This window comes from Lactuca virosa, chromosome 9 (assembly GCF_052849685.1).
Source record: "Lactuca virosa cultivar CGN04683 chromosome 9, Lactuca_virosa_CGN04683_v6, whole genome shotgun sequence".
Lineage (NCBI taxonomy): Eukaryota > Viridiplantae > Streptophyta > Magnoliopsida > Asterales > Asteraceae > Lactuca > Lactuca virosa.
In genome coordinates this window covers 125,111,863-125,122,033 of record NC_136434.1, presented here as the reverse complement: position 1 = coordinate 125,122,033, position 10,171 = coordinate 125,111,863, and the positions used below count along the sequence as shown (strand labels likewise).

The window sequence follows — 10,171 nt, the reverse complement described above, 5'->3', positions numbered from 1 at the left end:
CATGTCCAACTCGAATAGGGAAGTCAAACTCTCACTTTGGAGGGTATTTTAAGAGTGTGCGGCCACCCTATGGGGGTGTGCGGCCGGACTCCTTCAAAGAGATGAAGAACATGACGGGACTCAATGATTCAAGGCTTAGATTAAGTGGTTCTTCAAGCACAACAAGCTAAGGGATGGATTACTCACATTTTTGAAGCCTTGGGAGGGTTTGTGGTTGAAGAAGCTTGAGAGAAATGGTGTTGTGTGGGAGTGTTACCAAGGACATGTCTCCAACTTAGACTAACAAATTTACAAGTAATAATATAGAAAATCCTTTTATGATTAACATGAATCCTTTATAAAATGATACATTTTACTACATGATTCATAAGTTCATTGCTCTAGTTTTGAAAACTGTTTCTACGAGTTGATTTCTTAATCGTTTGGTAAAACTGTTTTCCGTGTTAAAAGCATACTGAAAATGTAATTATCTTATACAAAATAATATACTTTGAGCACAAGTTTCCTTGTACTTTTGCTTGTATTCCCCCCTTGAAAACATGAAAAACTCGGAAAAAGCGTAGGGGCATGAACTCACCTCGGGTAAGTGGTTTGATTGAAGGATCGATACGGAAAACTCGATGTTCAAGTGAAGCCTTGAACATGATTTGATCCTAATTAACACGTAATGACACATAAAGGAGTCAAATGAAGGTATTTCACCACTAGATGTGATGGAGAACCACTCTAGGGACTTGGAACTACTTGCACTAAGTGTTAGGACCTTAAAGGGTTGCATGAGGGAGGTGTATGGCCACCTTAAAGGTGTGTGCGGCCATGGGTGTGCGGCCCAAGGGGTGTGCGGTCGTACACTCATGATGGAAGGTGCCTTTGAGGTGTTTTCAAGGTCCATACTTGCATCCATGAAGTGTTCTAGGTCCATACTTAGTTATAGTACAAGTTTAGGGTCTTAGAAATGGGTTTGTGGTCCTAGGGTGTGTGTGTGGTCGCACATGGGAGTGTGCTGCCGCACACAAGGAGTGTGCTACCGCACAAGGGTGTGTGCGGCCGTACACAGGTGTGTGCGGTCGTACACCCTACATGATGATGTCCAAAAAGCCAATTCTAAGGTGTAGCAAAGCTGGGGTCATGTCCAACTCGAATAGGGAAGTTAAACTCTCACTTTGGAGGGTATTTTAAGAGTGTGCGGCCACCTTATGGGGGTGTGCGGCCGCACTCCTTCAAAGGGATGAAGAACATGACGGGACTCAATGATTCAAGGCTTAGATTAAGTGGTTCTTCAAGCATAACAAGCTAAGGGATGGATTACTCACGTTTTTGAAGCCTTGGGAGGGTTTGTGGTTGAAGAAGCTTGAGAGAAATGGTGTTGTGTGGGAGTGTTACCAAGGACGTGTCTCCAACTTAGACAAACAAATTTACAAGTAATAATATAGAAAATCCTTTTATTATTAACATGAATCCTTTATAAAATGATACATTTTCCTACATGATTCATAAGTTCATTGCTCTAGTTTTGAAAACTGTTTCTACGAGTTGATTTCTTAATCGTTTGGTAAAACTGTTTTCCGTGTTAAAAGCATACTGAAAATGTAATTATCTTATACAAAATAATATACTTTGAGCACAAGTTTCCTTGTACTTTTGCTTGTATTCCCCCTGAAAACATGAAAAACTCGGAAAAAGCGTAGGGGTATGAACTCACCTCGGGTAAGTGGTTTGATTGAAGGATCGATACGGAAAGCTGGATGTTCAAGTGAAGCCTTGAACACAATTTGATCCTAATTAACACGTAATGACACATAAAGGAGTCAAATGAAGGTATTTCACCACTAGATGTGATGGAGAACTACTCTAGGGACTTGGAACTACTTGCACTAAGTGTTAGGACCTTAAAGGATTGCATGAGGGAGGTGTATGGCCACCTTAAAGGTGTGTGCGCTCATGGGTGTGCGGCCGTACACTCATGATGGAAGGTGCCTTTGAGGTGTTTTCAAGGTCCATACTTGCATCCATGAAGTGTTCTAGGTCCATACTTAGTTGTAGTACAAGTTTAGGGTCTTAGAAATGGGTGTGTGGTCCTAGGGTGTGTGTGTGGTCGCACACGGGAGTGTGCTGCCGCACACAAGGAGTGTGCTTCCGCACAAGGGTGTGTACGGCCGTACACAGGTGTGTGCAGTCATACACCCTACATGATGATGTCCAAAAAGCCAATTCTAAGGTGTAGCAAAGCTGGGGTCTTGTCCAACTCGAATAGGGAAGTCAAACTCTCACTTTGGAGGGTATTTTAAGAGTGTGCGGCCACCTTATGGGGGTGTGCGGCCGCACTCATTCAAAGAGATGAAGAACATGACGGGACTCAATGATTCAAGGCTTAGATTAAGTGGTTCTTCAAGCACAACAAGCTAAGGGATGGATTACTCACATTTTTGAAGCCTTGGGAGGGTTTGTGGTTGAAGAAGCTTGAGAGAAATGGTGTTGTGTGCTGCCAAGGTGTTAAAGGAATGAAAGGAAAGGGGTCTACCCTTTATATAGGGGTGAGTGTGTGGCCATGAGGGGTGTGTACGGCCGTACACCCATGTGTGCGGCCGCACACTCCTCCAAAAGGGGTGTATGGCCTGATTTCGTCACTATACGACTTGCTGACTCATTCCTAATCTCGACCTTGGTTGTACTCAAGCTTAGAACGCTTAAATGAACCCTTAATCAGTGCTAGGATTTAACATAAACGAGTTTAACTTAGATTAACTGACTAGATGTACCAGGTATAAGTTTCGGGTTGTCACGGTAGGTATTGAGGTAAGACTGTCATGAATCCATCTGTAGATTGTCTAAAGTGTTTAGACATAACACAAGTTTGTTGCAGTGTTCATGAGTACTCCTGTAATAAGATTTGAGTATTGGATTAAACCCACGCTCATCTGAATCACTTCATGGGTTTAATCACGAGTGATTAGTGAGACGATAATATCTTATATTCTTCAAATGGAGACATATAGTTGCAGTTTACAAGTCGGTTGCACATTGATGATATGAAAACGCACCAGTAACTTGGTGTTATAAAACGTATCATTGTGTGTGATTTGATGAGTAAATATAGCAAGCATGTGAGTCGAAGTTTATCCGTTCCTTTTACCCTAAGAGGGATAAAAGCGATATCTGTGGGCCCCTCGATGATTTAGTGATGACACCCCTAAGAACTTGGCCAAGCCTGGACTGATTTGATTTGTTCAATTAGTCAGTCGTCATAAATCAGAAATCGGGAAACAACACATGGACAGAGAGAATGATTATAATCCATGTCTCAGTTCATACGATATCTACAATGGAGGAATATATGATCCCTTATCTAATGGACGCGTCAAAGTTCGACAGCAGCTTTAGAGAGCTACGATTGCTAGTCGGTTTTTCAAGTCGTACTTGCAGTTATAGTTATTAGACTTATCCAAGTGGGAGACTGTTGGATTACGTGTCTAAGCCCATAACTATAATTGGTATGCACTTGACCCGAGAGTAGCATGGTCCATTTTGGGTTGCATTCACAAGAACAGTCTGTTAGGATGGATATTTGAGAAAGAGGTTATTTATGATTTATTGATATATTATAATATATTAATTGAAGAATCATATTATTTAATTAGTATTGATCAAGAATTAATTTATTGATCAAAAGAGACTAATTAAATATACAGGGGCTAATTGTGTAAATCAATGATACATATAGGTTGGGCTAATAATCCATGATTAATTAGTGATGGGCTAAGCTTATGTAAGGATCCATAAAGTGTTAGTCCATTGCAAGCCTAAGTGTAAGAATTAGGGTTTACACATAACCCTTGAAATTCTACACTATATATATGCAACCCCTTGGCCTAAAACCATTATACTAGTCTTCTTAGAGAAACTATAGCCGATTTTGAGTGCCTCCAACCTTTTCTCAAGTTCTCCAATTGTTGGTGGTGTTTTGTGAACCATTTGAGGCATCACACTTGAGGTGCTAAGCTCTTGAAAGGCCAAAACTCTACAAGCTACAACAAAGAGGTAATTGTCTAACTTGTTTTATGTTTCAAATATTAGAATTGTATGCTAGTTGTAGGCTTCATGCTTTGGATAATTTTATTGCATGTATAATTAGAGAAAACTTAGATCCAAAGCATTAGGGTTGTATATGCACCATAGGGATGTTAGAGTACATAAAACCCAACAAAGATAACATTCCATGAGTACCTGCATTTCAAGTTAGGAAGAGGACAAGAAAAACTCTAAAAAGAATTACAAAGATTATGTTAGGGAAGAACATAGGGAGGAGAGAGGGAAGCAGTAATGAACACCCAATGGAGATTTGATGTTAATGGCTTGTTTAGCTTTTGGCACAACTTTTGGTATGCATGTTTTGGAATTTTGGGTCTTGTAATAGCTTTTGGCATGTTAGAACAAACTTGACACATTTGGCACATCTTTTGGAATGCATCTTTTCTGATGTATGTTTGGGAATATTATATCATGTAATATAATTTTGCACATGATTTGTAATGACATCTGTGATGTTTAACATCTTTTCTAATGCATCTTTAGTAATGTTATTTAGATGTTTGTATACGATTTGGTCATAATACATCAAACTTTAGTCATAATACATCAAACTTTCACCACAAATTCAAAATTTCATTACATTAACAAGAACACATGCTTTAGTCATAATATGTCAAACTTTCATTACATTCAAAACTTCATGAACTACATGATTTAGTCATAATACATCAGATAGGATACAAGAACACATCAAACTTTCAAAACTACATCTTTAACATACAAGAAAAATAACACAAACAATGCTACTTTGTAAGTAAACAACTTCCAATTCACTTTGTCCAGTTCTTGTCAGAAAACCAATTCAGATTTCTTCTATTCTTCCAACTTCAACCCGCATATACTAATTTCGTTTTCCAATGTAAAAAGTTTTAAGCTAACCTTGGAGGTTTGTTCCAATTTCTCTTCTTTTATACCATCTACTCTGCATTCATCTTCATCCATCCATTCCCAAAATTTACATTTTGGAGTCCTTCCACTCTTCAAGAAAATTATAAAAAGGTTAAATTGAAAAGAATATAAAGAAGAAGCATCCATCAGCGATAACTAAAAAAAATTGGTTTACCAGTGAGTTTTGACACACTCGGAATTTTCTTCAAGGATTGTTGGGGGTCCTTGAAATCTTCACACGAGATGGTATCTTGCAATCACATGGATGGTCAGCTTGAAATTCGACACTTCGTTTGGAAGAGAAAGATGAAGCAGAAGAAAAAGTCATTATCGATCTAGGGCTTGATTAATGAACGAGCCATATATCACCCTCTTTATAATGAAGTGATGTGTACTCTGCCATGTAGATGCCACATATTTTCATTTATATGCCAGCCACACCAGTTGTAACCTACGTTAGCCGGTAATAGTGGTGTAATGTGAACACGTAAAACAAGTTAGTTGGTTATATGTGTACAAAAAAAAGTTGCTAATACGTGAACAAACATAAAAGGTAGTTACCATCCTAAGTCATTTTCCTGGATTTTTTTTTCCAGAAAGGTTTTTCAATAATATAATGGCCTAAGGCGTCCATAGTTTTTCAACGAATTGTAGAAACACAACTACACAAACAAAACATAAAATTGAAAAACTTTTCGATTGTGGGGTTACATTGAAATTCAATATATACTAAATAAAAAAGCCCTCATAAGATGTTTTTATAAACAAATGGTGTTGGTTTTGCAGATTGCAAGTCCAACTGTTCGACTACTAAAATTTCCAATTTAGACTCCATTTTTGAAGAAGAACAAGATAACTTGCCCCAAATTAACAGATTCGTTGTAAGATGACACAAGATTCAGCAATAATAAACCGAACTATTTTTTCATTTGCTTTGAGTTTCAGATTCTACATTACACTGTATATCATATACCAACAAATTGGAAACAGGGAAACAAATTCAATAAAATACATCCGCAATTTGGGGACAAAATATTGACCATATAATTTTACACAACTTTAATCCTACATGATGAGTTTTAGCTTAAAGATGATCATATCAACAAACAGGGAGATCTTCCGGTGGTTGTTCTAGCGTCTCCAGTTGTCCAACACCATTATCAACCACAAACACCATAGCCAAACCCCATCCAATATGAACATCCAAATGACAATGCATAATCCAAGTACCTGAGTAAACAAACAAACAAGATTCATCAAACATATCTTTGAAATTTCAGATCAAATATCCGTTTTTTTTCACATTTTTTACCTGGATTATCTGCAACGAATCTAATCACAGCCCACCCTTTCACCGGTAAACTTACTGTATTCCTAAGAGGCGGATCCACAAGATTAAACCTAGCAGTATCAGTTTTCGGATCAAAGTTCCCAATCCCTTCTGCAACAACATAAAAATCATATCCATGGAGATGAATCGGATGATTCTCAGCTGTAAATATACTCGTCCCCTGTAACACCACCTGAACCCTCGCTCCATATTTCAACTTATACACCTTCGTCCCACGAACCGGTTGCCAAAGCGACCTACTCACATTCCCTGTATAATCAAACTTCACCGGAGGTTTCGCCGGAAAATCCGTAGTGAAAACTCCGGGAATCCCATGGTGGTGTGCTTGCAACAGCGAGTAGTTAGACGGAAGCACAAACGAAACATTATTCATACTCGCTGTGAATCGTGTCCCATTTGGAGCTTGACATGTATTACTATTGGCATTAATGGGACACTGATTGATTCCAAGTCCGGCGGTGATGAACAGATTTTGATCGATTGTGGTCGGAACTAAGGTTTTTCCCGGGCTTCTGAAACTGGTGGTGAAGGCGGTGGCGGTTTTTGTGTCGTTGAATGGTGGAAGATTAGGCATGATTGGGTTTGAATTTGAAGCGGCGGAGGTAGCGGTAGTTTTGTAATTTAGGATGGCGGTGGTGGTGGTGTTATCAAATGGTGCACCTTGTGCACTAGCGTACGCACGGGCGGCGATGTAGTATTGACGTGGTGGTTGGTCTCCTTTTATGAGTACGTCGGTGGTTTGACCGGGTCCAAGCATGAGGACGGAAGTGGTGAAGGGTTTTACGTAAGAAGCATCAGCTCCGACGACGGTGAGTTTGTGTCCGGCGATGGTGAAGAAGAGTTGTTGATTTAGTGCTGCGTTAATCACGCGAATGAGGTTTGTTTCTCCGGATCCCATTGGAACTATGAAAGTATCTAAAACATTTAAAAAGAAAAAGAGCAAATTATTTTTTTTTTGACACAAATGAAAAAAGTAGTTTTTTTTAATATATTAAATTATTAAGATGTAGGTTTTTCTAATTTGTTTTTTTTTTTCATACACATTATGTTGCAAGAGTATCATGTGAGATTAAATCTGATACACAACATAACAGTAGCCTGTCGTATGAATGTCAGTATTTATAATGAACTCAATTTACATTGTAACCGAACCTTTTACACTGTCTGTTTATTGTAAAATCCTTCACCGTTTATAGAATTATACCATTTACCACCTTCGGAATCAAGATTCATTAAAGTTTTTGTTTTCTTTAGTTATAAAAGCAAACCTTTTTTCGAGCAGTTATATAGATCACCAGGTTGACCATTGATGGTATACGCATCAGAAACATTAGGAGCTCCTCCGCTTCTTGTGGCTTGCCTTATAACATCAATCGGATTCGCATTCCACCATTCACCTAATCATCATCATCATCACAATCATATTATTGTAACTTCAAGTAATCTACTTTCTCAAAAAGTAAATTGCTATATATTAAAAAGTAACATACCAAGAACAATAACCGATTCACGATTGGGTTTAGCAAATGGATAAGAATCTCCTTCTTTAGGGCGAATAACAATAGCACCATAAACAGTAGCTCTAAGCCATGAACTATGTGCATGCCACCATAACGTTCCCTCTTGTCCCGAAATCATAAATCTATACGTATAACTTCCTCCTGGTCTAATCGGACATTGAGTAATAAATTCAGGCCCATCTGCCCACGCTGTCCTAATCTGTCTAACACCATGCCTGAAATTTTTTTACCGAAGGTACCATTTACTAAGTGTTATACTAAAGTTATAAAATATAAATAGTTTTTTTTTACTAAAAAGAACATTTTTATCTATACCAATGAATGGTGACATTGTATTGAGCTTTATTGACGACCTTTATCACTAAACTATCACCATTGTTAACTTCCAAGGTCGGCCCGGGCAGCTGCCCGTTAACCCTAATCGAACTACGGGTCTTGCATAGTCGTGTCACTTTTGTTGCTTGAACCTATTTTTTATGACAAATAATTAGTATAAAAAGTTTTACATATTCAAGAAATATTAAAAGATCGAATTTGGCACACATACAACGAAATCATGGTAGTGAGTTTTAGCAAATGCTAAACTTGAAAAGAACAGCAAGAATGTGGTTAAGAACATGATGGTTGAGTGAGCCATTTTGGTGGATGAGTTGTAAGAATTGAAATGAATGATGATTGTTTATATAGGGAAGATGATGAAAATGGGGGTTGCTTGAGGTAGGCACAGTAGGTTTTTGGATGTATAGAGTTTGATAGTGAGATACTTAGATTCGATGGACAATATTTTCAAATTAAGTTGGTGTACCGATGACCTATACCATTTTCAATGAATGATTAATTGCTTCACAAGTATGCTATCTTATGTTTTTTTCATGCAAAAATATTTAGGATATATAATTACCTTATTAACTACATCAAGTTGACCATTTACCAACTTCATTAAATTTCTTTAAACTTTGGTACTATAATACTAGATAGATAAAGTTACACGACCTGATTTATAAAGAGTGAGTGTTTTTTCCGTTTATTTGTCAATTAGACTCTAAAGATCTTTGACTTTAATTTCTTAATTTAGACTCCATATATATATATATATATATATATATATATATATATATATATATATATATATATATATATATATATATATATATATATATATATATATAGGGTTGAGTTCATGTGAGACAGTGATATTTTGTAAGACGTGGGGACAAAATCTAAACCACTAATCTATAATAATCTATGAGTAGAATTAACTCAAATTAAAACAATAGAGGCGTTGGCAATTTTGCAATTTGTTCAAACTTCAGGATTAGAGGAAGGACACGGATGGGTAGTTTTGACAATATACCTTTTATCCGTCAAAATAATTCACCGTCATTCAATATCTCTTATGTTGCATCTTGCTTCCTCCAAAAAAAACGCTCTTCACAGATGAACTCAAATTTAGTCTCGATTCAGATTTGTGCATTCAAAACCCTAGAAATTGATTCATAAATATTTCATCTCTTTCTAAATTCAACAATTAGTTTTCGATTTTAATCTGTTTTACACTTCACCATGATAAACACATTGAAACAATCAGGGAAATGCCTCATTCTACAGAAGCATATCATGATTATACACTACTTCACTTTGCAAAACAGGTATTAATTCAAACCTTTAGATTTCAGATTGTGTAATTAACCTGTTGAATAATTCGTGTTCTATATATTCTAATTCGGAAAACCCTAGTCGGTCAAATCAAAACCCTAGATCGTATCCACATTTTTAGCCATTCTCCAAATTAACCCAATGTTTCTCAAAAAGAGTTAATTTCGCTAAGTTTGTGTCTTCTCCTTCACTGTTTTAATCTATTTTGAGGATTAAAGCATATATATGTTGATTTTTATTCACCGATCAAATGAGTTATGTTTTTTTGTGGGAATATATCTTTCGTTTGATTATTTCATGTTAAAATAGAATACATAGGCTTCTATCATCGAAAATGGCTACATCAACACAACGTGATTCAAAATCTACACCATAAGATCATCTTGAGGACATTATTACCAAACCTTGTCAAGATATTACAGGTATTTCAGCTATAACTTCATATCAAATTTATTTTTTTGTTAAAACCAAATTGTCTTGTGTTTTAGGGACTTGAACTTTCTTGCTTTTCTAAAACCAAATCTGTTATTTTGTTTGATTAATTACATGATTTGGCAAAACATTTAGTAAAATAGTTTTTGATAACCTGATATTCTAGGTATTCTGATTTTATAAGTCAAATGTTAATTTCTAATTTAGTTTTAGATATTACTTTGTTGGAATAATT

At 36.7% G+C, this 10,171-nt stretch overlaps 1 protein-coding gene across 1 annotated transcript; it reads right to left on the bottom strand.

The window, feature by feature from the left end:
* Nucleotides 1-5,941: 5,941 nt before the first annotated feature.
* Nucleotides 5,942-8,485, bottom strand: LOC145140404 (laccase-12-like). The gene is made up of 6 exons (XM_079073909.1): nucleotides 8,396-8,485; nucleotides 8,164-8,315; nucleotides 7,819-8,063; nucleotides 7,597-7,725; nucleotides 6,290-7,243; nucleotides 5,942-6,207 (listed from the first exon to the last, which is right to left on the bottom strand). The coding sequence occupies exons 1-6, from the start codon at nucleotides 8,483-8,485 to the stop codon at nucleotides 6,077-6,079; spliced, it is 1,701 nt and encodes a 566-aa protein (XP_078930035.1). The 3' UTR covers nucleotides 5,942-6,076.
* Nucleotides 8,486-10,171: the final 1,686 nt, after the last annotated feature.

Excerpts from the sequence above, each read along its gene's own strand:
- LOC145140404 (XM_079073909.1), bottom strand. The coding sequence starts at position 8,485 with ATGGCTCACTCAACCATCATGTTCTTAACCACATTCTTGCTGTTCTTT. Across the intron at positions 8,316-8,395 it reads CTCACTACCATGATTTCGTT|GTTCAAGCAACAAAAGTGAC; the intron begins GTATGTGTGCCA and ends CATAAAAAATAG. Across the intron at positions 6,208-6,289 it reads ATTCGTTGCAGATAATCCAG|GTACTTGGATTATGCATTGT; the intron begins GTAAAAAATGTG and ends TTGTTTACTCAG.